Source organism: Lipotes vexillifer, unplaced genomic scaffold, assembly GCF_000442215.2.
Source record: "Lipotes vexillifer unplaced genomic scaffold, Lipotes_vexillifer_v1.1 scaffold71, whole genome shotgun sequence".
Classification (NCBI taxonomy): domain Eukaryota; kingdom Metazoa; phylum Chordata; class Mammalia; order Artiodactyla; family Lipotidae; genus Lipotes; species Lipotes vexillifer.
In genome coordinates, this window is record NW_006793703.1 from 6424119 (window position 1) to 6450954 (window position 26836).

Here is a 26836-nt window from a genome sequence, read left to right on the forward strand (position 1 = left end):
GCAGCCCCTCAGCGCGCCGGCCGGCGTGCGCGGTGACCCTGCTGCGGCCCGGCTCTGTCTCCACCCGCGCGGCCACCTCGCGCGGGTCACGTCCCAGACCTGGGCCTGGCTTGGCCCCTCCGGCGCTCAGTTCTGACAACCCTCGGGCCTCAGACCCAGGCGAGGTACCCGGGAGGGAGCGGGGACTGATGGGCCAGCCCTCCTGCGGCGGAGGCGGGGCAGGGTTGCGGGCCCGCGGGGCGGGGCGGCCCTGAGGAAGCAGGACTCGCAGCAGGACCCGGCAGAGGCTGCACACGCGAGGCGAGGTCTGAGCGCCCCGAGTCTCACAGCTGCCTCGCTTTCAAGTAGAATACTCAGCTGGGGCCCCGACTCAGGCCAGCCTTGCGGAAAGAAGGAACGAAGATGGGTGCTCCTTAAGTGGAGGCAGGCAGCCTGGACCGCGACCTCTGGGAGAGCATGGTGACCCCCTGGCGCTTCTCTGTCAGGGTCTGCTTGTCGCACCTAAGGGGCTTGGAGCTCAGAAAGGACCTCGGCCTTTTGAGACCCTCCGGGTGCTGTCGCAAGGCTAGACTCTGTTGGCTTCTGCTTGGCACTTTGCCCAAACTCATCTCAGCCTCTGAGGACATTGGCAAGGGGGTCCCTGAGAGCTTGTGTCGGCAAAGGACCAGTTGGAGTGACCTGGCTGAAAACGGGCCACTGGAGAGAGTCCCCCCGGAGCAGCGGCTAGGCTGCCTCCTTCTGCACTTGCGGATCTGGCTCCGCGCGGGGGCGCTCTTGGTGAAATTCTTCCCCCTCCTTCTACTCTACCCCCTCACCTACCTGGCTCCCAGTGTCTCCAGGCTCTGGCTCCACCTGCTTCTGAAAGCCACCGAGACCTCCGGTCCAACGTACATCAAACTCGGCCAGTGGGCCAGCACCCGGCGTGATCTCTTCTCAGAGGCTTTCTGTGCGCAGTTCTCCAAGCTGCACGTCCAGGTGACGCCCCATCCTTGGACCCACACTGAACACTTCCTACGGCAGGCCTTCGGAGAGGACTGGGGGAGGGTCCTTTGCTTTGAGAAGCAGGAGCCTGTGGGTTCCGGCTGCGTGGCCCAAGTGTACAAAGCACGTGCCAATCCTGCCTTCCTGGAGAATGACAGCATCCGGAGACTGGCCACAGACTCCAGACTGCAGCTTTCTTCGGAAGCCGGGAAAGTCCGGGGGCTGGGAGAGCTCCTTGGACACTTGGGGAAGGCGTGGAGGCCTCAAGGAAGTCTTGCCGACCAGTCATTTCTAGAAGGGCTGCTCTTCCCTAAAGCTGACCTGGTTGGATCGAATGCAGTCTTGTCTCAGGCTTCGGGACTCGCCCATGGACCACAGCCAGATCACTTCATCCCCGTGGCCGTGAAAGTAAGTGTTCTGATGTTTGCAGCCAGACCCTTCCCATCTCTAAAACCTCACCGACTCCACGGAGCTGCCCAGATCAGGAAGTCCCCCTTTGCAAGTCACCCCACATTGCCTTCCATTGATTTCTTTTAGCTTGACAGTTATCTGAGTGCCTATGATGTGCAAGCTGTTTGATTTCTTGGCTTGAAGGAGTGGTGATGCGAATGGTCTGAAAGAGGAAAATGAAGAGGGTTTGGAGTTGGCTGTCGCTGTGGGTGGAGGACCCACCATTCAGCTGACCTCCTGCTCTGGGGTCAGGATAGATCAGAGACAGACTGTGTTAGGTAGGCTGTGGTGAGCCCAAGAGGGTGGCGTTCATTTTACAGAAGTGGTTTCCTTCTCTCTTTATTTCCAATCACCCCTTCCTGGGCTCCATCAACTCTTCTCTCCACACCTTTCCACCCCTGTTCAGCACATCCCCAGGAGAACTGGCAGATGCTAGTAGCAAATACCCTGGTGCTCTCTTTTACCTCCGCAGATAAAACCCTCCCAAGGGTGCCTCACTCAGACCTACTGAGTTATACTTTCCAAGGGAAGAGCCTGGGCCTGGCTTTTTATAAATGCTGCAAATGATTCTCATCATTAGGCACATTTAGGAAACACTGGTCCAAAATATCTCGAAGGTTTCCTCTGCTCTGCGGGATACAAAAGGAGTGGATGCCTGCTGTATACCAGGAAACATGCCCGTCACGTCAGATGCATTGTTTAATCTTTATTAGATGCCCGAGATAGGCATTTTTTTTCTTTTATCTTTATTTATACTCCACTTTATTCCTAAAAGGATTTGAGGTGGAGGTAGGGGTTATTGTCTGCATGGGTTTTTTTTTTGTTTGTTGTTTTGGCCATTCCACGCAGCGTGTGGGATCTTGGTTCCCTAACCAGGGATCGAACCGGCGCCCCCCTGCATTGGAAGCATATAGTCTTAACCACTGGACCACCAGGGAAGTCCCCTATATGCATGTTTTAAATGATAGAACAGGAGGCTGAGAGAAGTTGCACAGCTTGTCCAGTTTCATACAGGAAATGGGTTGCAGAACTGGAGTTTGAACTCTTTCCATTCCACCTCTGGAGTTCTGTGACTCTAGAGCAGTATTTCACAGGCTTTGGACCACCTGACTCAGCTACCTGTACACTCAGTAAAATGCAGATTCCCAGCTCCCCTTCCAGCCAGTCTGATTCAGTACGTCTTTTTAAAAAATATTTATTTGTTTGTTTATTTGGCTGCGCTGGGTCTTAGTTGCAGCAGGCGTGTGGGATCTAGTGCCCTGATCAGGATCGAACCCGGGCCCCCTGCCTTGGGAGCGTGGAGTCTTAACCACTAGACCACCAGGGAAGTCCCTGACTCAGTAGGTCTTGGAGGAGATCTGGGAGTCCACATTTTCACCAAGCAACCCATGGTGACTTTTATGCTCACTAATGTTTAGGAATCACTTATCTAAACTTAATGTATTTGGAAGGAGAAGCCCACCTATTCTTCCCAGCAAAGCTGAGTGCCATGCAGGGGAGCTGCCCTCTGAGTCTCCTCAGGGAGACGCAAAGGGAGGAATGCAGGAGCATCCTGGGCGTTGGGACTGCTTCCCCTTTGCTCTGATGAGAAGCCTGCTGACTCTCCTTTGACGGTGGGACCCAGCCGTGGCTGGGTTGATTGATCCCTCCTGTCTCACTGTGCCTCTTTTTGGCAGGTGTTGCACCCTGGTCTGCTTGCTCAGGTGCAGATGGACCTGCTGCTGATGAAGATGGGCAGCCGAGTCCTTGCACTTTTGCCAGGAATCAAGTGGCTCAGCTTGCCTGAGATTGTGGAGGAATTTGAGAAGCTCATGGTGCAACAGGTGAATTCTCTTTTCCTCAGTTGTAAATAGCACACAACAGTTTTGCCATTAGCAGCTGCTTAGTAAATGCTGAATGGATGAGTATTTTCCCAGTGCATTGTGGCTAATGTAGTATATTAGTCAGGATAGGTGATGCTAGCTGATATAACAAAGAATATCCAAATCTCAGTGACTTAATGCAACAATGTTATTTTTTGCTTATTTGAAAGCTCCATGCAGGTGAACTGAGGGAGTGAGTGGCAGCTCTACTCCATAGTTATTCAGGGACCCAGTTTCCTTCCAAATTTGTCATCTGGGGTCAGTGTGGAATGGGGAGAGAGACCACAGAGGGTCATGTAAAGGATTCTGTGGCCAGGTCTGGAAGTGATATATATCACTTCTTCCCAGTCTACAGGTCAGAGCTTTAATCACACGGGCCCAGTGTAACTACGAGGGAGCTTGGGGAAGGCAGTCTTCCTTAGTGTCTGGGATGAAAATGAAATGAGTCTGGTGGAACATATAGCATTATCTGTGCCACAATCAATGGCCAAACTCCAGAAGGAGAAGAATTAGTGAAGTCACACACTGCCTTTTTTTTTTTTTTTTTTTGCGGTACGCGGGCCTCTCACTGTTGTGGCCTCTCCCCTTGCAGAGCACAGGCTCTGGACGCACAGGCTCAGCGGCCATGGCTCACGGGCCCAGCCGCTCCGCGGCATGTGGGATCCTCCCGGACCGGGGCACGAACCCGTGTCCCCTGCATCGGCAGGCGGACTCTCAACCACTGCGCCACCAGGGAATCCCGCACACACTGCCTTTGTTTTGCTTTTTTCCCGGGGTTAATGAGTAGACAAGGACCTCTCCTTGTCCAGGGCCCTTGGGACACCTGTTTAAGTAGCCAGACTTGGTAAACATGCTGGAGGCTCTCAGGGCTCCAAGGAGGCATCTGTGCTGGCTTCCTGGTGGTTGGCACAGAAATTGGCAGGCTTTCAGAAGCAGTGTACCAAGTCTTCATTTATGTCCTCTGATTTAGGGTTTTAAGCCCCAGGGATGTGTTTTAACGTTTAGAAAGCTTTGCTTTATGCTATGGAGTTGTGTAGGTTTGATAATAAAAGAAAATTAAAACAGAGAAAAATAACTTCTTTTCTGACACCCATCTTGGCATTAATCACTCTCAGTTCTACCACCTGAGCTTCAGTTCCCCTTTGAGAAGTCTGATAGGCATCATGGGATCCCATCACTTGAAGCTCAGACCTCTATAGCGCAACCCATTTATCTAAAAAATCAACTCTTCCTACCAGCTGTAGCTCTGAGTGGTCCAATCACGTTCCCAGCCTTGAAATCTTAAGAGTCTGGGTGTATGTAGGGGGTGTATGTTCATTTATAAATTCATGTAACATGTATTAAGAACTGTGTTAGAAGCTGGTGAACTAAGAAAACAAGTGAGGTTTTCCTGTCCTCAAGGAATATATAGTAGGAGGAGGAGGGCTGATGTGAAATATTTGGAGAAAAAGCATGAGTTACAATAGGGGTCTCTATAGATTCGGTCGGGTTCAGCTGAGGCTCAAGAGGGGAAGTGGTCATTCCACCCTGAGGGTCCAGGCTCCCTAGGCTTGCGCTGACTCGCGAAAGGGGAGTGTTTGCAGTTGGCCCAAATGGGGGAAGAACACTCCAGTCAGGGGGAGTAAACAAGGCACTGAGAGGGGAGGCATCTCGCAGGCTGAGATGTTCAGCACTCTGCAGATTGGGTGCAGCTGGAGTTTGGGGCAGTAGAGGAAGGAGGAAGCTCCCCAAGAGATGGACCTGGAGAGAGAAGCAGGGGCCAAACCATGGCCCACCTTGGACGTCATCCTAATGAATGCAGACTCCGTCCTGCAGGGGGGGTGGGGGGGACACCACATGGATTGGAGAGAGGGAAGATGGGGGACAGGGAGCCCAACTAGGACACCTCTGTTAGGGTTCAGGTGACTGGTTTTGAGTCACCGTGGGAGGAACAGTGGGTTGGAAAAGGGGAACAGATCTGAGAGTGGTGAGGGCTGCAGAGTTGAAGGCACTGAGTCTCCCATGGGTATGCAGGGTAAGAGAGAAGGTGTAATCTGCAGTGACTCGCAGGTGACTGGGGGCAGGGTGAACGTAAATTCAGTTTAGACAAGTTCTCCAGCGTGTCTGCTGTCTGCAGCTTGGAGTTCACGTCGTGGGGTAGGGATGGGGCTTGAGACTTCTGGGGCAGCCCGAGTTTCTTGGGAGTTCTGCAGGAGAGTAGGTGGGGAAGGCAGGTGAATCTTGGGACTTGCTAGCTCTTGGGGGGTTCAGATTTTGCTGTCCCTGGGCCCAGACTACCCCTTCCCTCACCTCTTCTCTCCATTTCCCTGTAGATCGACCTGCGTTATGAAGCTCGGAATCTAGAACACTTCCAATGCAACTTCCTGAATGTGAACTCTGTCAAATTCCCCACCCCTCTGCGTCCCTTTGTCACCAGGGATGTCTTGGTGGAAACGTATGAAGTAAGACTGAGAGCTTCCCCTGGCCGTGCCTTTTACTCAGTCAGGTTGTCTCCCCTTCACAGGAAGGCCTGAGTTGGAAAAGACAAAAGCCAAGAGAGCATGTGATTACTGCCTGTGAAACTGAGAGGGGTTTGGATACGCCTGAGGGAGGAAGGCGGTGTAGCAAGGTGGCTGAGAGCCTGGCCCTGACCTCAGACTTTCTGGATTTGGAAGTCTGCTCTGCCACTGTATTTGCTGGCTGGCTTCAGTTCCCTCCTGTACAACAGCAGGCAACCCTTCCTGCCTCGTAGGGTTGTCCCAAGAGTCAATGAAACATTGAATGCAAAATGCCCTCTGCACAGAGAAAGTGCTCAATACAGAGAAAGTGCTCAACAAGTATTCCTGTCATGGCCCTAGCTGTCTCCTGGTTCTGTCTCCTTTGTAAAGATGGTAATGAGATCCAGAGGAGTGACCTGAATGACCCACTGTTACTAGCTGTGTGACTTTGAGCAAGTTACTTAAACTTTCTGGGCTTTAGTTCTTTTATTTGTTAATTAGGGATAACAAGATCTATCTCAATAGGCTGCTTTGACAATTAAATAACTAACCTATACAAAACGCGTACTGACTGGCTCCCCTTTCTTCCCTCTTCCTTTTCTTTTCTCTCCTGTGAGGTCACAGAGCTCATTCTTGTCCCCATTGGCTGATTCTTGACCAGAAACAAGCTCACCCTGACAGCAAAGCCTCTCTTACCTGTGGGTGGCAGTCACTGGATTTCCTCCCTAGTAAACCTATGGGACTTGTTGATACGTGCTGTAGAAGGGAAGGGTAAATAGGTTAAAATTATCTTGTGGGTGACAGATCCATAGGGGCTCTAAGAAAGGAAAACCTCTCCGGGTCACTTCCTTATCAGTGGGAAGGCCGTGCGGGTCTGCCCCCGTGGAGACGAGGAGCGGGGCAGTTGCGGGCTGTGCAGGCTAAAGCTGTTCTCTCCCCGATCTTCCCCCAGGAGAGTGTGCCTGTGTCTAGTTACCAGCAAGCAGGGATTCCCGGGGACGTGAAGAGGAAGATTGCGCGGCTGGGGATCGACATGCTCCTGAAGATGGTGAGCTCACGGCAGGGCGGGCGCTCAGCTGGCACGCGGTGCAATTGTGTGTGGGGGGTGGGGGACCCTGTTCAGCCGAGCAAATGGCCGCTGGCTGGAGAGGGTCAGCTCTAGAGATAGCCGAGCTGACCCAAACGCGCCTTCTGCTACAGCTTTCTGTTGAGCACTTTCTCCGTGTTATGCGCTGTGTCTCTGTGCAAGAGTGGGGAGGGAGACCCAAGCCCCACCCGACTTGCCTACAGTTTAGACAAACAGCCAAAGACAACCTCGGGTGTTACATGCTATTTCATTCATTCATTCAGCAAGTATTTGTTGAGCACCTGCTACGTGCCAGGCACTGAATTAAGTGCTGGATTTACAGTTGTAAGCAAAAGAGACATGGCAACAATGTTCAGGGAACATTCCCGTTTAGTGGGAAGACAGGCGATGCTAAGTGGGTTGAGTACGGGTACCCGAGGGTCATTTAGGATGGGCCATCCCAGCCCCAGGATTTGTTCAGGAAGTGGCGCCATCTCCTCCGGGATGTGAAGGAAGTCTAGCTGTCTCCTTGGAGAGGATGGCCTGACAATAATTATTGAGTTGACACTCAAAAAAGGATACAGTGAGCCCAAAGCAATATCAGTTATTTCATCACTAGTATTAACAGCAGGAACCCAGCATTGTTAGCACCTCACGTGTAGGAGCAAAGAAAGAAGATACATGGACTTCCCTGGTGGCACAGTGGTTAAGAATCTGCCTGCCAATGCAGGGGACACGGGTTCAAGCCCTGGTCCGGGAAGATCCCACATGCCACGGAGCAACTAAGCCCATGAGCCACAACTACTGAGCCTGTGCTCTAGAGCCCACGAGCCACAACTACTGAGCCCACGTGCCACATCTACTGAAGCCCGCGCGCTTTAGAGCCTGTGCTCTGCAACAAGAGAAGCCACTGCAATGAGAAGCCTGCGCACCACAACGAAGAGTAGCCCCCACTCGCTGCAACTAGAGAAAGCCCGCACACAGCAACAAAGACCGAACGCAGCCAAAAATAATAAGTAAAAATAAATAAATTAAAAAAAAAGGTACTGAGATTGTCGAGGGTCTGAGCTCTTCCTGGTGGTTAGCACAGAAGAGAGTGGTTGAGGCAGAGACGGCTGGTCTAGGATGCATAGTGAGGACAAGTGCCTAGGTCTGGGGGTGCAGAATCGGGGTAGGAAGGAACCAGGCGTGTGGTCAGAGAGTAGGAGGGAAGAAACCAGGTAACCAAGGTGGAGCTGTGAGGGCCAGGCAGGTGGCAGAAGTGGGGCGGAGGTGAGAATGGGTGCGCTGAGCGGGACGGTGCAGGCAGACAGCACAGGAGGCTGTAAGCCAGACACCTGGAGAGGGCTCAGGGTGACGGGCTGGTGGTTGAGTGGCTCTGACTTCACCTCCAGCCCTGGGGTGCGTGGGTATCGAGAATAGGTAGCCTTCACCCAAGGGGCTCCTGGAGAAGCGGGGTTGTCGCTGGAGAGCTGGGTTTCCACTGGCAGCGCAGTGGAAGCTCAGTGGGGAGAGGACTTTGTCCCCAGTAACAGGGCTCCGAGGTGCACCGTGGGCGAGGGGAGGGTGCAGGGGGGAGTAGCTAGGGGAGAAGCAGTGCTGAGCAGCGCTCAGGAGTCGGGAGATCACAGGGGGCTTCCAGCTTGTGGGATCAAGGCCCCTGGGGGCTCAGCTAACAGCAAGGTGCCAGGAGGTTCTGTCCCAGGGTCGGGGGTCAGCTAGCCTTTGGTGACCATATCCTACAGGTGTGCAGGCCCCGGCTTCCTCAGTTCCTGGGATTTTCACCAGGATAGCAGCCTCCCTTACCTCCAGCAGAGCCAGGATCTGGACTAGAAGGGTCCCTCAGTGACCTGCTGCCATGACTACCATGAGGGATAGGGTCTTCGGCCTGCATCCAGTAGGAGGAAGGGCTCTGTGTTGGCTGGAAGGAGTCCCCCAGGAGCCCCTCCAGCAGCAGATGTTTTGTACCTCTGCCCCGGGTCTCTCCTTCCCCTCACAGAAGGATTGCTGGTGGTTTCTATGATCTTTCACAGCAGGCAGATTCCTGTTTCACAGTCACGCCTGACTCTCCCTCCATCACAGTCCCTGGGGCTTTCTTTCCTGCTTAGCAGGTTCAAAGCCATTTCTCCCAGCCTCCCCGATTCCATGTGCCAGTACGGCTGTCAGGATCACTTTTAGACTTCATGATGTGGACGGATGGAGGTAATGGAGGCGAAGTCTGATTTATGAAATATTTTTAAAGAAAGGAAGTTACATGAATTGTAAGAACTGAGAGGTTCGGGGAAAATCTGTCAACAATGACTAGATAATTTTAAATTTGAATATTAATTGCTTAATTCATAGAGTAAAAATAAGTCTCTTGAAATGCGGTTTGGTCTTTGATCATGTTCCCCTATGATCATTTTTAATGCTCTTTACTTTGAAAATAAATTTTCTCTTGAAAACATCAACCTGGCTTGTCCCTGTACAAATTTTGAATCGATATCAAGCTTTGAGGCTTTATAAAACCCACACCTCTCTGCCTTGTAATTCATCATTGGGAACTCGCGTCACCCTGGAAGCTTTTCCACATGTGGCCTCGTGGTGATGGGATGGTGAGGTTGACTTAGCCTAGAGTAGCTCTGATCTCTTCCCAGATATTTGTGGACAACTTTGTCCATGCAGACCTTCACCCTGGGAACATCCTGGTCCAGGGCGCCGACGGTCTTCCCAAGAGCCAAGAGGCGCAGCCTCAGCAGGTGGATGTCTGTGACGCGCTGGCGGTGGCTGTGACGCCTGCCCGGTGCCCGCTGTGCCTGGTGCTTCTGGACGCTGGCATTGTGGCCGAGCTGCAGGCTGCTGACCTGAGGAACTTCCGGGCAGTCTTCATGGCCGTGGTGATGGGGCAGGTGAGACCCACTGGGCCCTCGGGATTTGGGGCTGAATTTTTTAGGCCCTTGGGAACCTCGGGGCTCCTCAGCGTTTGTCATTCTTGTAAATGCCTGTGTTTGCCAAGGGCGCTCCTGATGGAAATGGGTGGAGCAGAGAGAGGAAGCGGGGAGAAGGAAGGGGAGCAGGAAAATGAAGCTGCCGAAGGCTCTGTAGTCAGAACGGGCCTGCTCGAGCAGCTCATGGTTTGGAATGATGGGAAGACACGCCTCCTTCCCAAATGCTGTTGTTCTGGTGGTCTCTCTTCCTTCCTCAGTAAGTGTACAGCTGGGCCCTGGGAACACTAGCTTCTTGACTGAATAATAGCCGCCCTGGTCTGTGCCATTTGCTGCGAGAAGGTGGGGCTGGTGAGAAGCAGCAGCTCAGGGAACTTATTATCCAGGTGTGGGAAAACACGTGATTGGCGCGACATAAGTGGTTTTAACCCCTCATCCCGTGCCTCTGAGGGGCTCCAGTGGTTGAGAATTATTATTTAGCAAAAAGGACTCAGCGAAGCCTCTACTGAGTCAACCTAAAGTGCCACATCAAGGGTGACAGTGAATTCTCCAGCAAGAAAGACCCTGGGAAAGAGAAAGCTGGAAGAAAAGGCGAAATTCAGAGGAACCCCTGCTTAGGAGGCTTCTGAGGGGGCAGACCAGAGGCTTGAGCCTGAGCCAGGTTGAAAGCATCTCCTGGGCCGAGGTTCAACACTGAGGTGCAGTGGCTGGTGAGGGGGTGGGAGGTGCTCCTCTGCACAGGTTTGGGCAAAAGAAGAAGGTCACAGCCGAGGAGGAGGAGCCTGGCTCCTGGGCTGTGACCGCCGGGGCTGCGTGGGTGCTGGGGAGACCATGGAGGCTTTGATCAGGGGCTTCCTGGGTGGAGGAGGGGCGAGATGGCTGGAGTACAGAGGCTGGGTCAGCCGTGAGCAGGGAATTCTGTTCCGGCGGGAAGACCGCCCTCAAGGATGGTGTGGCTGGTCCAGCCTGGTGGCAGATCCTGGTGGCTCTGGGCCAGGCGGGTTGGTCAGCAGTGCCACGTAGCAGGCACTGGCTTTGTTGCTGGGCCTGGGTAGCCTTGGAGGCAAAGGAGACAGTGCAGCTCCTTTCCTTGTCTGTGCTGAGTATAGGTGGGGCCCCACTGCCCAAGACAAGCTGCAAAAGACCTTGACTATTTACCAGGTATGGCGGGGCGGGGAGGTCAAGCTAAAAAAGGATGGGTGGCCAAAAGCAGGGTGGTAGAAAATTGGGGGCGGAAACAACTAGGATATGAAGAAGTTTGGGCAGCATCTAGTTTTGTGCCCTCTTGACTCTACCAAGCTTTTTTCTTTTGCGTCTTCCAGGGCCAAAGAGTGGCTGAGCTCATCCTGCATCATGCCCGGGCCAGTGAGTGCAAGGATGTGGAGGGATTTAAGGCTGAGATGGCCAGGCTGGTGACCCAGGCCAGGAAGAACACCATCACGCTGGAAAAGGTGAGCAGGCCACTCCAGGCACAGGGGCCTTGGGGTGTTTACTGACCTTGCCCTTGGACACAGCAAACCACAGGTCTAAGGGAGACCTCTTCATGGGGGGAAGTCTCGAGGCGCTTGGGTTTTAAGGCAGATAAAGAACAAAGCTTTTCCTCTGCCCACATCTTTGAGGTGTGAGGAGGCCCTCTGGAATCCCGGCTTTCAAGAGCGGCTCCTTGACCAGGCTCTCCTGGGTGGCTGCTGGGACGGTGACATACGTAGTGCTGCATACCTGCCCTGCCCAGACCAGGGGTCAGCTGTTCTGCTGCCTTATCTCCGTGGAGCTCAGCGGAGCATGGTGGTGGGGCAAGGGAGGACTGAGGCCCCTGAGCAGACAGAGGACGTACAGAATGTTTATGCCCTCTATTTAGACCTGCAGCAGAGCCCACTTGGTATTCTGCACACAGTTCTGACAAACCTGAGTTTTCTTCCCAAGTTCATTCCCAAGTCCACACTAGCTGGAGCAAGTCAGAACAAGAGGTGGCCCACTGGCAGTGGGGAGCAACAGCGGGTCCCCCGGTGCTGCCTGTCTTATTTATTCCGAAGTGATGTCTGTGTGTGCCGGGAGTGTGGGGGTAGAGGCCTCCAGGCTGGTCCTTCCGAGGGGTCTTTGAACTCAGCTGTGAGGTGGAAGTTGGGCTTGTGTGCATGCACTCCTTTCTGGGATTTGTCAGGCAGTCTGTTTCTGCTCACTGTTGTGTGTGTGCATGCGTGCGTGCGTGCGTGTGTGTGGCCGTGGGACGGGGCAGGCAAGGGAGAAGGGGTTCCCGGGGGCTCTGCAGCCTCTGCAGACTCTTTATTCTGTTTTCCAGCTTCAAGTTTCCATCCTTCTCTCGAATGTCTTTAAGTTGCTGATGACTCACAAGGTGAGGTCTGGGTGGAGAGCTTGCCCTCTGGTCAGGCAGGAGAGGAGGGCTCTGGGGAAGGCGGGTGGCCTCAGGGTGGTGACAGGTACTTTTCTTATGTGAGATCTCGTTTTTTGAAAACGTTGCATGCACCGATCCCTGTGGTGAAGAGTGCTGTTTCTGTTACTTGACGACCAGCAAGATCTTTCCTTGGTCACGTTGTGATCCCACATTGGTGGGGTTTTTGGTGAAAAACTTTATGCTTTCCAAAACTTTTGACAGGTTCCATTTTAAAAATGACTTAGGGCTTCCCTGGTGGCACAGTGGTTGAGAGTCCACCTGCCGATGAGGGCCACGGGTTTGTGCCCCGGTCCGGGAGGATCCCACATGCGGCGGAGCGGCTGGGCCCGTGAGCCATGGCCGCTGAGCCTGTGCGTCCGGAGTCCGTGCTCTGCAGCGGGAGAGGCCACAACAGTGAGAGGCCCGCATACCGCAAAAAAAAAAAAGAAAAAAAGAAAGACTTAAATATCACTTTAAGATTGGGGAAAGCTTTAATCATTGCTAGGGGGCTGGCTTGCAACTGAACTCCTGGGAGAGGGTGAGGCTCACAGCCAGCTCTGCACCAACCAGCTCTGACCTGCTCAAGTCTCCCCGGGGCCACTGGGAGGGCCGGATGAGGCCGTGACAACGGTAGCAGTGTGCCATGACTCCCCTCTACGCACCTAATTTAGCTGTGTAACATTTATTAGTATCTGATTTAATCCATGCAACATTCCTCGAGGCCAGCACCGAGCAACTCACCCCCGGCCAGGTGGCCCCCATGGTAGTGCCCGACCCCATGCCTGCAGCCTGACTGCGTAGCCCCACTCCCAGCTGCTTTGTTCTCCGGCCTCCAGTGTTCCCACTGGCACATAGCCTTCCTCACACACTGCGTGGGACACAACAGTTACCAGAGCTTTAGATGTTTGCTGTTGTCACTGTGATTCTCAGGACAGGACGGCAGAGAGAGGGCCGACTGAGTACAGCCACTCTATTCAAGTGCTTCACCAGGCACTTAATTTAGAACAATTCAAAACATTTTAAATTGCGGTTAAAAAATAATATAAAATTTACCCCTACCCATCTCCAAGTGCACAGCTCAGCAGTGTCAACCACATTCACCAAATTGTGTAACAGACCTCTAGAGCTCTAGAATTTTCTCATCTTGCAAAACTAAAACTCTGTATCTACTGAACAAAAACTCCCCATGTCTCTCTCCCCCCAAGCCCCTGGCAACCACTGTTCCACTTTCTGTGTCCATGATTTTGATGACTCTAGATTTCTCATATAAGTAGAATCATATGATATTTGTCCTTTTGTGACCAGCTTATTTCACTTGATGTTATGTTCTTGAGGTTCATGCACTTTGTAGCAGGTGATAGGACTGCCTTTTTTTTTAAAGACTAAATAATATTCCATTGTATGTATATCCTGTATTTTCTTTATTCGTTCATTCTTTATGGACATTTGGGCCACTTCTACCTCTTGGCCACTAAGAACAATGCTGCAATGAGCACGGGTGTGCGAATGTCTCTTTGAGGTCCTGCTTTCAACTCTTTTTGGATGTTTGCGCAGAAGTGGGATCGCTAGATCACACAGTTTCTTTTAAATTGAAGTACAGTTGAGTTACAGATGGTATTTTTTTTTAGTTTTTGGGGAAGCTGCATACTGCCTTCCACAGCCTGCACAATTTTACATTCCCACGATGAGTGTGCATTTGTAACATGCCGCTTTCTCCTGATCAGGCATCTGACTCCCCAGACAAGTTTTTGGGCCTTAACTGGGACAAATACCCCTTATTTATTTATTTATTTAAAAATATTTAAATATCTATTTATTTATGGCTGCATTGGGTCTTTGTTGCTGGCGCGGGCTTTCTCTACTTGCAGCGAGGGGGCTACTCTTCATTGCAGTGCGCGGGCTTCTCTTGTTGCGGAGCACGGGCTCTAAGTGCTCGGACTTCAGTAGTTGTGTTACGTGGGCGCAGTAGTTGTGGCTCACAGGCTTTAGAGTGGAGGCTCAGTAGTTGTGACGCAGGGATTTAGTTGCTCCGTGGCATGTGGAGTCTTCTCGGACCAGGGCTCGAACCTGTGTCCCCTGCATTGGCAGGCAGATTCTTAACTACTGTGCCACCAGGGAAGTCCCCTCTACTTTTTTTTAAAAAAATAAATTTATTTATTTATTTTTGGCTGTGTTGGGTCTTTGTTGCTGTGCACAGGCTTTCTTTTTAGTTGCGGCGAGCAGGGGCTACTCTTTGCTGTGGTTCACGGGCTTTGCACTGTGGTGGCTTCTCTTGTGGAGCACGGGCTCTTGGCGCATGGTCTTCAGTAGTTGTGGCTGGCTCGCGGGCTCAAGAGCACAGGCTCAGAAGTTGTGATGCACGGGCTTAGTTGCTCCACGGCATGTGGGATCTTCCCAGACCAGGGCTCAAACCCGTGTCCCCTGCATTGGCAGGCAGATTCTTAACCACTGTGCCACCAGGGAAGTCCCCGGTCCCCTTTACTTTTTTTCTTTTTTTTTGTGGTACGCAGGCCTCTCACTGTTGTGGCCTCTCCCGTTGCGGAGCACAGGCCCTGGACGTGCAGGCTTAGTGGCCATGGCTCACGGGCCCAGCCGCTCCATGGCATGTGGGATCTTCCTGGACCGGGGCACAAACCCGTGTCCCCTGCATCGACAGGCCTACTCTCAACCACTGCGCCACCAGGGAAGCCCCCACTTTACGTTTAACAAAGATTATTTCCCCATGAGTCAACTTTCCATTGCCTGACCTTCTGTCCACCTGAAAAGAGATTCTTGTTCTAGGTTTAAATCCTGGCTCTACTCTTCCTCACCCAGAGACCTTGAGCAAGTCACCACTTGAGCCACCCTGAGCCTTAGCTTCCTTATTTACTGAACGGAGATAATGAGAGTACTTTTGAGAATTAATTGGGTAATCCTCGTAAATTGTTATTACTATTAACCTGGCTCCAAAGGGGAAGAAACTCTGCTGTATTTGAGCAAAGCCGGTTGTGCTTGGTCTCAAAAAGACTACTGTGGATTTTGAAGAATGACCCTTATTTAGATTTCTGGTTCCCGGTGTAGCTGTAAACTATTCACTTTAGTATTTTTAAGTCATTCACACACTTACCCTAGAGAAGAGCTGTACACACTGAATCCCCTATATTTTCCTTAATATTTCTAGTAGGTGGGGGTTGGGTGAGTATATGAAATGGTGGGAAAAATGACTGGGTAGGGAAAAGAATGTTAGGTAGATGATCAAAATCACATGGGCAGGTAGACGAGGCTGGGAGTAGACAGTGACATGTTACCCAGGACACTCTCTGTATATCAATGGGCTTCGGAAAGAACCACTGTTTTTCTGTTTCAGGTAAAGCTTGAGAGCAACTTTGCCTCAATTGTGTTTGCCATCATGGTGTTGGAGGGGCTTGGCCGCTCACTGGACCCTAAACTGGACATCCTGGAGGCAGCAAAGCCCTTCCTTCTGCAAGGACTAGCGACCTCCCGCTGACTGCAGCAGTGGGTGCTTCATCTCAGCTGGAGGCCACTCCCAACAGCCTCTCCTGTGGCAGCTTGAACATTCTAAAATTGGGATTGTGGAAGACCTGCCACTGCTTTTCACTCCGATTTGGTTTCAGGCATCTGTTTTAAAAGCTTTGGGTTAGTTGGGGACGTAAAGGGAAAGAAGGTCCTCTCAGTTCAGTCGTGGAAGCTGGGCCTGGTGTCAGGGAGACTCTATTTCAGGGAAAATGTTCTCTGAAGGAGGACGGATAAATTTACTTTGTTTTCTGGTTTTTCTCTCTTCTTATCTTAATCCTCTATACTCCCGGATCAGGTGGGTCCTGCTGGTTGTTTCCAGACTCTGATATCTAGGTTAGAAAATATCATAGACTCCTGTAGACCCATGGCTTCCAAATGTTTTTTGTTTTTTGTTTTATTTTTGGTGCACTGCTTGCAGGATCTTAGTTCCCTGACCAGGGACTGAACCCGGGCCCTCGGCAGTGAAAGCACAGAGTCCTAAACACTGGACCACCAGGGAATTCCCCACAGTATTTTGTGTTTTTTGTTTGTTTGTTTTGTTTCAAATGTTTTCATTATGTGCCCTATTGGTAAAAAGTTGCATATATTTATATATACACGCACATATATAATTTATAAGTTTTATACAGGTGCTACCATCACTAGCCAATCTCTGGAGGCACAGCCTTCACTTAGGGCAAGTTTCATTGTATCTCAAATTATCCTCTGGACAATTTAAAATATTTTTTGCCAACCTCTTGCTAAGTTGTATTATAAGGTAAAAGGAAAAAAAACCACAATGATTAATGGTTAATGTGACATACTAGAGATAGGAACAGAATCAGCTCTGCCGTTCTTCTTAAAGATCCCCTGCGCTCACATATTAGCATTTAGATTCTGGTTTTTCTGAGCAATGTTCAGGCCCTTGTGCATTTGCCCAGGGTTAATTTCGGTTAATATTGATATATAGATAATATAATAAGTACATCCTGTTAACCAGGACTGGAAATCCACGGTAGCACCCAGTGACACTCCAGCAGCGAAGGAAGGGGTGGCGGCCACTGCCGCCCTCTGCACTGGGCTCATCTACGGACTATTCTCTCAAAGCTGGTCTGACATGTGTCTGGCCCACATGGACGTAGAGGGTCGCAGGGTCAGCTTGTAGAGTGGATATCAGTAAAGCTTAATTTCTTGTTTTTGATAAAAATAATATTTTCCCCACATTCCAGTGGATTCTCCTGCTTGTTTTGGAGACCACGGCTCTAGACAGTGAGTGGAAGCTCAAGCCTCCCTGCTCTCTAAAAGTCCTGCTGTGACCACAGGACTAGATCCTTTCATTCTTTCCTTCTTAAGGATAAAGTTTCTGTCTTTTAGGGAAGAACTAAGGTTTAGTTGGACAGAGATTCCTTTGGCGCAGTTTTTTTTTTCAGAGGGGTGGAGATGTTGTTTGTACCTTCCAGGTCTTGAGGGGAGGGCATTCGAATCAGGCAGTGAGGTGCTGGGGGGCTCCAGGAAGCCCTGTTCAGCTGCCTCCTCATGGGCAAGCCAGCCAGACATTCGGCCCTTGTGCCAAAGGCACATACAGTTACACTGTGGGGCAAGAGAAGGGGGCACTGACACAGACCAGGTGTCTCCCTGAGCAAACACCAGCACCACTGAGCCTTCCTTTAAAGCCAATGGATTCCATCAACCCACTGTGACATGTATTAGTTATCTATCACTGCATACAAACTACCCCCAAATGTAGCAGTTTAATACGACTATACTTGTTACCTCATAGTCTCTTCAGGTCAGAAATGTGGGTGCAGCTCAGCCGGTCCTCTGCTTAGTCTTGCACGCCTGCAGGCATCTTGGGGCTCAACGGGGGTGTTTGATGCCAAGCTCACTCCTGTAGCTTCTTGTGGGCTGTTGGCCCGAGGGCCTCAGTTCCTCAGGAGCCATTACAGCAGCAACAGAAAATGAACACAGGCTGGACTGAAGAGGAGAAAAATGGTTAATGGTTGTGCTTTAATACAGATAATTTGCTGATTTTTAAAATAAGTATCTTAAAAATGCTAAACTTGATTTATACGTTCATCTTCATAAGGAGAAAAGGCTACTTCTTGGGTATAAGTAGATAAAGTGTCCAGCAGGGCATCTCCCCAAAGGAAGATCACAGCTCAATCCCACTAAAGTAGAAAGAACAAGGTTCATTTCTGTGTTACTGAAACCACTGGAAAGATAAGTTCCTTTCTTCTTTTTTTTTTTTTTTTTTTTTTTTTTGCGATATGTGGGCCTCTCACTGTCGTGGCCTTTCCCGTTGCCGGACGCGCAAGCTCAGCGGCCACGGCTCACAGGCCCAGCCGCTACGCGGCATGTGGGATCCTCCCAGACCGGGGCACGAACCCGTATCCCCTGCATCAGCAGGCGGACTCTCAACCACTGCGCCACCAGGGAGGCCCATTTCCTTTCTTCTTTACAAGGCTTATAGGGAAAGGGAGATGAAGCAAGCCTTTAAAAGTAGAAAATTAGGGAGTTCCCTGGTGGTCAGTGGTTAGGACTCGGCGCTTTCACTGCTGTGGCCCGGGTTCAATTCCTGGTCAGGGAACTGAGAACCCACAAGCCTTGCAGCGAGGCCAAAAAAGCCCCCCCAAAACCAAAAACCAAAAATAAATAAATAAAGTAGAAAATTAAATAAACATGAAGTTGTGTAAACAAGTTTTTTTTTTTTTCCTCCTCATCCCCCTGCTGTGTTCCCTTTCTAGCTATGGGACAGATTTTTGATTTGGGGTTAGATGCTATAATGTTAGGCCATTTAGAGTCTGTCCTGCATGTCGAAGCTGAGAGCTCAGTGTCTGGGCTTGGCATCCTTTCCCTCACCTTCTAAAATGCACCCATTCAAATAGTGTGCTTATCTGAGAACCAAAAAGAGGGTCGTCATGCAACCTGCAAAAGGCAGTCAGGGATATTTGCCCTTGGAGTTTTTAGAGCATGTCTGCAAAACAAATATGCGTCGCTGTTACATAGTCAAAATAGTTTACTGATTGGGACCCTAAACTTTTTATAGCAAAAAATCAGAATTTGTGATGCAAAACATTAGAGCTGAGGATCCCACAAATGGTCTATAGAACAATATTGCTTTAAATACAAGCCAGCATTAAAGTTAAAACTTTTTATTTTGTAATTCAGCAAGAAGGGGAAGGTAAATGAATTTTAGTTTACCTGAAAAGCTTTTGCTACCAGGAAAGGAAAGTATTAACAAAGCAATAAAAATTGCTGAGCACACGCTGTGGGCCAGGTACTCTGTTAAATGGCTGATGAAGGGCACTGAGTCTTGGAGAAGTGACTTGTCCAAATTCATAGAGCTAATTGTTGGCAGAGCTGAGGTTTGAACTCCAGATCTTCAGACTCAAGTTCTATGCTTTTTTGTTTGTGTGTTTACGCTGTTTTTTTGTTTTTGTTTTTTTTTTTTGTGGCCTAGGAATCACAGCATTGTTCTTTCCTGGGAGCAAGGCGGGCAGCTGTATAATATGGGCAGAGAGCTCCCTTAGGAAGGATGAAAAGCCCTGTCCTCCCAATTCGTGAACTTCCTATCTTAGTGATTTGTATATGTCACTAGGAAGGGTAAGCGGTGAATGGTAGCCCAGAGAAAGCCACACTATTGCATGTCAGCTGGGAAGTCAACTTGCACCCAGAATATAGTAAATTCTTTCCTATAATTTATATACTTAGAAGTTAGGAGGGCAGGAAAAGGCAGGGTGGGGGGGGGAATGAGTCCTATGGGGCCAGAGGTCAATCAATAAGTTCTTCAGAAGGGCATCATAGTAATCATAGCTTTATATAAGCCTCTCTCCAGGGAGGGGGGTTTCCAGTTACAGGGCACATGGACGCCCATATCTTGCCACAGTAGTGTCAGTTATATTCAATGCACTCAAATCCCTAAATTCAGGTCTACATTTCTCTCCGTAAGTTTCCTATTTTTCATGCTTATGACTCAGTGTGAAGTCTTCAGTGCTTGGCAGGTGATCCATTTCAAATCGAAATCTCCAGGGTGTGAGGCTGGCAGGTTAAGTTTATAATTTAATCAAATCTGGAAGTTCTTAGGAAAACTATAACCTGTAAGTGGGGACCTTAATTTGGGGGGACTTCCCTGGTGGCGCAGTGGTTGGGAGTCCACCTGCCAATGCAGAGGACACGGGTTTGTGCCCCGGTCCGGGAAGATGCCACATGCTGTGGAGCAACTAAGCCCGTGCACCACAACTACTGAGGCTGCGCTCTAGAGCCCGCGAACCACAACTACTGAAGCCCGCGCGCCTAGAGCCCGTGCTCCGCAACAAGAGAAGCCTGTGTACCGCAACTAAGAGTAGCCCCTGCTCGCCGTAACTAGAGAAAGACCGCGCGCAGCAATGAAGATCCAACGCAGCCAAAAATAAATAAATTAAATAAATTAATTAAAAAAAAAGAATTTGGGGACTGGGGGAGGGGTGTCTAGAGAAGTTTGGAGTTCGTCCAGGACTTAATAGAAGGCAATATTAAGAGACAAAAGCCAAGAATCCAGGGCTGGCTCAGGATCAAGGAGGCATAAATTGGAGGCCTGCTAAAACGCAGATTCCTTGGCCCTAATCCAGACGTAATATCTGGGGTCGGGCTCCACAGGGGATTCTGATACCACCAGTCCAGGTGCCGACATGTGGGAACGACTGGCTGCGGGTTGGTAATCAAGTTCAAGTTTGCAGAACAATACAACCAGGAAGGCTTTAAAGAAACCGTTGAGCCTTTGCAGGAAAGAAGAGTACAGTGGACTAGCTTTGGGAAGGACATACTGTTTCAGAAAGGATGTGGCCTCCTAACACGGTCTGGAAGGGTAGTTAATTCAGGAGAGCAGGCAGGGAGGCGGGTCCAGGTCGGGTAACAGCTTCTAGATAAGCACCGGTAAGGAGGAGCGAGCTCAGTTTCAGGGTTAAGTTTCTTAGCGCCCGCGTAACGAAGAGGGGCTCCTGAAGCTGAGCGCCGAGGCGCGGCACGCCCATCCGGGGGCTCCACCTAGCCGAGTTCTCCAGGGCCGGCTACACCATTCGCCTTTCAGAGGCGCCTCCAGACCATGAAAGCCACGGCGAGCCGGGTCCCTCCATGCGGTGGGCGAGCTCAGCTAGCGACCCCACGGTCCTCACAGCTGGGAAGGGCCTCCGACGTTAATTTGAGGCGGGAACTCCTCCTTCCCCGCCCGCCTCCGTACTTCCCCCTCCGGGAGATGGGCGGGGCGACGCCACTGACGTCACTGGGAGGGGCGGCAAAGGAAGTGACGTGAAGCGGCGGTGCGGCCTGGGGATTGCTGACCGAACGTAGGCTGGCATGTCGGCTTTGACGCGTCTAGCGCCTTTAGCGCGCGTTGGAGGCCACTTCTTCAGGGGCCGCCGCGCGCGGGCGGCTGGAGGCGCTGGAGTCCGTCAGTGAGTATTGCCTGCGGTGGGGGCTTCGCCTGCATCTAACGAAAAGTGCCAGTCTTCTGGACGCCCTCACCTTGATGCTGAGCTCCACGGGCAGATCCGGGTCTGCAGCGACCTCCACCCCGAGGCATGCTGGGACTCGTAGTCTGACGGCGTGACCCAGGGGCCCGGGAGAGGGGGGACGTGGGGCGGGCAGCTCTGCTCGCTCGGCAGGTTGAAGGGGCAGGGCCCTGACCCAGCGGGAGCCTGCCCTCGGGAAGTTGACAGTTGAACGTGGAGACGGCTGGAGCTAATCTGGAAGCGAGAGCAGGAGTTGGGGAGGCGAGGGCGTTGCGGGCAGAGGAAATCACCTGTACGGTGTAGTTTGAAGCGTCAAGTTCAAGGCAAGGTGAGACAGGAGACCTTGGGACGTAGGGAAGGAATGGTAGAGAGTCCTTATTCCTGGCTCAGGGGTTTCGAACGCAGGCGATAATCGGTCGTTGAGAGGTTTTAATCAGACGCCATGCGGCCAGATTTTAATTCTGAAAAATTACTGTGGTTGCAGACTAGAGAATTAGTTCTTTAAGGCGCGGGCGTGGAGGCAATCACCCATAGAGAGTGCCGAAGGGTGGGAAGAGAAGAGAGCCAAAAGTGAATGCTTGGGCAATATCGGAATTTTTCTTTTTTTAAAGTATTTTTTTGAGCAGTTTTAAGTTCACATAAAAATTGAGTGGAAGGTACCGAGATTTCCCATAAATCCCCTGACCCACACGTGCATAGCTTTCTCCATAATCAACATCCCCAACCTGAGCGGTACATTTGTTACAGTTGATGAGCCTACACTGACATATTATTATCACCCAAAGCTGCATACTATAGAGTTCACCTTTGCAACACCAGAATTTAAAGAGTGAGCAAAAGCAGAGTCACCCATGATGTAGCCCAAGAAACCGGCTGGAGAGCATAGTGCTGGGATGCCAGGGGAGGGCTCGTCTACCAAAAAGGAGTTGGTAGTGCAGAGAGGTTCAGTAAGAGCAGGACTGAAAATAGTACATTGGATTTCTCCAAGTAATGGCCCAGGCCCCTTACACCATGGTCTGCACTTTACCAAGAGGCAGTGCAGAATAGTGGTTAAAAGCAGGATTCAGCCCCCAGAGTGCCTTTGTTCAAATCTCATCTCTGCCACACTCTTGCTGTATGAGCTTGGAAAGTTTCATGATCTCTTAATAACTCAGTTTTCTCACCCATATAATGGGGATAATAATGTTGACTTCCAGGTAAATGAATAACAAATCGCTAAAATGTTTTAAGAGAGCTGCTGGTGCCTACTAAGGATCATACAAGTATTGTTTAACTGTTATTATTAGGGAACTGAGACCAGGAAAATTAAAGGAGTGACTTGCCTAAAGCCATGTGTCTTATTAAGGATACGGAGCTGGGACAGGTGTGGGGTGGCGAGAAGGAAAAGGCCTGTGTGACCTGAGCAAGGACAGAGATGGAGAGCCACCAACAATAGCCCTTGACCTGCATGGGAAGACTAGGGGGTGTTCCTCTTCACCGAGGTCTTGGTACTTCTGTAACACACCGTATTTCACAGTATGAATACTTAAGTCAGTAGGTTTTCTGGAGAGTCTTTCCAGGTGCTGGGGATAGAGCAGAATACAAGAAAGATAATGGAGTTTACATTCTGGAGAGAGGACACAACAAGTAGAAAGAACATGTTTAGGTACTCTTAAGAGGCATGAAGGAAATAAAACGGGGTTAATCTAGAGAGTGTCTGCGGTTGGTGGGTGGGTTATTATACCTAGGATGACGTGGGAATGCAGGCCTGAGAGTTTGATTTGAACTAAGACCTGAGTGATGAGTAGTCAGCCATGCAAAAATGCCAGGAAGAGCTTCTCAGACGAAGGAGACAGCAAGTGAAAAGGTTCTGAGTGCTGATAATAGGCAAGCAAGCTGGTGAGGGGACAGTGGTAGAGAGACAAGCAGGGCCCCGATTAGGGTGGGCCTTGTAGGACAAGGCCTTATTCTACTAATGATGGCAGGCTGTTGGAGGCTTTAAGCAGGAAAGTAATATGATCTGGTTTATGTTTTTTACACTTTTTTTATTGCATTTTATTTTTCTTTTTTGAATTTTTTATACAGCAGGTTCTTATTAGTTATCTATTTTATACATATTAGTGTATATATGTCAATCCCAATCTCCCAATTCATCCTTGGTTTATGTTTTAAAAAGGTAACTTTAACGGAGAGTTATGGTCCTTTTTTTTTTTTTAAACTTGACACTTAAAAATCCTGGGTTGGAACAGCCATTATTTCTTTGGATATTGTTTCTTCCCCATTCTGTTTTCTTCTTATAGGACACGAATTAGGCATATGTTGGGTTTTCTCATCCTTCTAACCTCTTTTCATATTTTTTAGCTGTGTCTAATCCTGGCTTTAATCCTTTTTATTTCAAATGATTACATTTTATTTCTAGAAATTCTGTTGTTTCAAACTTGATCTTTATAGTTTCTTGTTCCTTGCTCTTAATTTCAAACTTTTATTTAAAAATAACGTGTTTTCTGTATTATAAATGGTAATTATCCATTTTTCAAGTCTTGTATATTTGATACTGCTGTCTGTTGTTTTGCTGATTCTCACTCTTAGTGTCTTATTTCCTTGTAATTTTTGACTGTGAGCTTTTCCTGGAACTTTTATCTGTCAGAATTCTTTGAGGTCTTGCTTCTCAAGGGTTCAGAGAATCCAAGACCACTTTAAATTCTTGGGTTGAGGTTCTCTTGGACCATAATGTCCAAAACCCAGGTAGTGTGAATTTGGGTGCAAACCCACCTGAGGACTGGCTACTGGTAACAAATTCCTGTTCCCTTCTTCATGGCAGGTTTATGTCCCATTCACTCTTATATCATGGGGCTGCAGCTTTCTTCAGGGGTCTAGTAATTAGACTTGTTTCTCATCTTGGGTGGGCCCCAGGCTTCTCCTGTCTCCCACAGCTGTCCAGGTAGAGGGTCACAGAGTCTGGGGAACAGCAGAAACCCTCAGGGCGAAGGCCAGCTTCAGTGCTCATGTAGTTTCCAGGTCTTGTTTTAACTTGGGTTTTGCCCTTGGTAGATTCCTTTCTTTTGTGTCTGGTCAATGATTTATTAAAAATTAAAAAAAAAGTCTCAACTACTGTTGTAGTTGTTTCAATTTGGAGGGTTGTTCAGCTTGTCTAGTTTGCCATAGTGCAGTTAACAACCTGTCTTGGAACATAACATTAGATGTTTGTGGAATCTTTATATTCCTTAATCATGGCAACTGTTAGGTCATGCATTCCTTTTCTCTAATTGCAGTGTTTCAAATTTTGTTCAAAAAGATTTCCACCTTGCAGTCAGTGATCCACTTATTTCAAGTCATAGTTAAAACATGTCTCTAGCAGTAATTAAATGTGGAGAGTTTCTGGGAACGGGTTTAAACTATAATTCTCAAATCTTATTTTAAATGAGTTTAACTGATGGGTACTTATTACTAGGCTATATCCAAAACCTATCAAAGAGGAAGCCTGTTGTTACAATATATTGAATTCCCACCCCCATGGTTTATTTATGTAATGTAGTATCTATATGCAGATGGATCCTGAATAGATACTGTTAAATACAATTGGCATACAGAAACAGTATGATAAATTCAGGGTGTAAAGCAGTGATGCTTGACGGAAACTTTTTTTTTTACTTATTTTATTTTTGGCTGTGTTGGGTCTTCGTTGCTGCGCTGGGCTTTCTCTAGTTGTGGCGCGTGGGGGCTACTCTTCATTACAGTGTGCAGGCTTCTCATTGCGGTGGCTTCTTTTGTTGCGGAGCACGGGCTCGGCTCACGGGCTTCAGTAGTTGTGGCACGTGGGCTCAGTCGTTGTGGCTTGTGGTCTCTAGAGCGCAGGCTCAGTAGTTGTGGTGCATGGGCTTAGTTGCTCTGTGGCATGTGGTATCTTCCCAGACCAGGGTTCGAACCTGTGTCCCCCTGCATTAGCAGGTGGATTCTTAACCACTGCACCACCAGGGAAGTCCCTCTCTTTACATTTTCTATATCCATTTGTATTTAATAGCATACATATAGCTGCTGAATAGGACTTGAAAGTAGCCCCATTAAGTACAAATTCTATTATTTGAATTAGATTCAACCTGTGATAATTACAGTCGAACTGAATAGCATGAGTATAGCTCATATGGATTATATTCCTCACCTTGTCAACAGTAAATGAAAACACAAAAACCAGAAAAACTTGTTCAAATTTACTGTTTAAGACGCTTTGCTTTGCTCAGTGCTTTTGGCTTATTAAAAAGGATCTGCTGAGTCCTCTTTTCCATAAAGTGGTCTTTTAATAAAGATTATAATAGAGCAGAGGACATAATTTGCCTTTGAAATAGATGGCTAACCAGACAAAATAAATTTGATTTGTTTTTCTGGATAAGCTAGTGACTTACTACTACAGGTTTATGATTCCTTAATCAAAACCCTTGGGGCCAGTACCCCATAATCAGCACATTCATATTTCTGGTGTAAACTACATGAATATTCACTAAGTGAAAATCATAATTAGCCTCTTGTCAATTCAGGCCAGTTTTTGCTGCTGCACAAGTTTAAAGCAACTTCTGAAAAAGGAGTATTTCGAGGGATTGTGGAGCACTGCCAATCTGTATTTCGTGGAGGAGATGAGAAAGGTTCAGTTTCTGGATGTAACTCAAAGTTTTGGATGAGTTCATACTTTGAAGATATAGCAAGCTGCTTAACATTTTCATTTTGTCATGTAGTGCTGGTGGAGGTGTGCATATCGAGCCCCGGTACAGACAGTTTCCCCAGCTGACCAGATCCCAGGTGATCAAGGCAGAGTTCTTCAGTGCAACCATGTGGTTCTGGATTCTCTGGCGCTTTTGGCATGACTCAGATGCCGTGCTGGTAAGTGCAGGAGAATAATTCTTGTCCTTCTTTGGGTGTGGGGAGGGAAGATCTCTTAATAGCTTACCTTGTTTGTTTTTTCTGTTTGTAGACTGTTTTTCAACCTGGATGTATCTCTTCAACACATTGTCCTTATGTATATGCAGGAATCCTTTTATTTTATGAAACATACTGTCTCTGACCTTTTCCACTCAAGGATGTATCACGTGTAGGTGGCCCATGTCTTACGGTTTCTGTTTGGTGGCCGTATTTGGAAGGCAGACTATAGAAGCTAATTCTCTTACTTTCCAAGCTAGGGTAGGGGTTCATCAGCAGGTTAAGTTTCACAGTTAAGTGCCTTTAAATGATAAATGTTATTTAGTCTGTCCAGAGGCCCAAGGCAGCCAGGTTGAGGTGGGATGGATGTGGGCTTATTTTCCTCAGGAGGGAAGTTAGTTACTGGTGACTTTCTAACATGTCCTTGGCCTCAAAAGGAGCTTTTAATCACATTTGCACAGATGCTATTCTCTAGGAAATTACACCTTGAAGCTGTTGAAATCCATGCTTATTGATCCAGAATACTTTGAATTTTAGTAAATTTGGGGTTTTTTTAGGATAGGGAAAAATCTTAAATTTATACAGTGAGTTCTAGAAGCATCAGGTTGATTAACATCCCACTTCTCTTACAATTTCTCTGTGCCCTTGTCACCCAGTAAGGAGCTGCATGGTGTCTGCGGCAGCACATAGACACCTTTATATCACTGTAGGTCAGCTGTCAGGATTATTGTGTGGCTCTGGCATGAGATAATGATGCAGCCGAACATGCCCTAGATCAGGATAGACAAGGAATGCTTCCAGATCTCCCAGCAGGAA

General features: G+C 49.1%; 2 protein-coding genes across 2 annotated transcripts in view; both read left to right on the top strand.

The window, feature by feature from the left end:
- The first annotated feature begins 456 nt into the window (after positions 1-456).
- ADCK2 (aarF domain containing kinase 2) lies at positions 457-15917 on the top strand. Its single transcript, XM_007466621.1, has 8 exons — positions 457-1389; positions 3108-3254; positions 5606-5734; positions 6723-6818; positions 9473-9724; positions 11083-11211; positions 12060-12113; positions 15499-15917. Exons 1-8 carry the CDS (start codon positions 457-459, stop codon positions 15637-15639), a joined length of 1881 nt encoding a protein of 626 aa, XP_007466683.1. The 3' UTR covers positions 15640-15917.
- A 5061-nt stretch (positions 15918-20978) lies between these two features.
- Positions 20979-26836, top strand: part of NDUFB2 (NADH:ubiquinone oxidoreductase subunit B2) — a 9406-nt gene continuing 3548 nt past the window's right edge. Inside the window, exons 1-2 of the mRNA XM_007466622.1 lie at positions 20979-21076; positions 25840-25984. Of these exons, the coding sequence (XP_007466684.1) occupies positions 20979-21076; positions 25840-25984 (243 nt within the window). The remainder of the gene's footprint in view (positions 21077-25839; positions 25985-26836) is intronic.

What these genes read in the sequence shown, in the direction of transcription:
- ADCK2 (XM_007466621.1), top strand. Translation starts at nt 457, where the DNA reads ATGGTGACCCCCTGGCGCTTCTCTGTCAGGGTCTGCTTGTCGCACCTA. An exon ending in TGGCCGTGGTGATGGGGCAG is followed by an intron (nt 9,725 to 11,082) that starts GTGAGACCCACT and finishes TGCGTCTTCCAG; the next exon opens with GGCCAAAGAGTGGCTGAGCT. An exon ending in ACACCATCACGCTGGAAAAG is followed by an intron (nt 11,212 to 12,059) that starts GTGAGCAGGCCA and finishes TCTGTTTTCCAG; the next exon opens with CTTCAAGTTTCCATCCTTCT.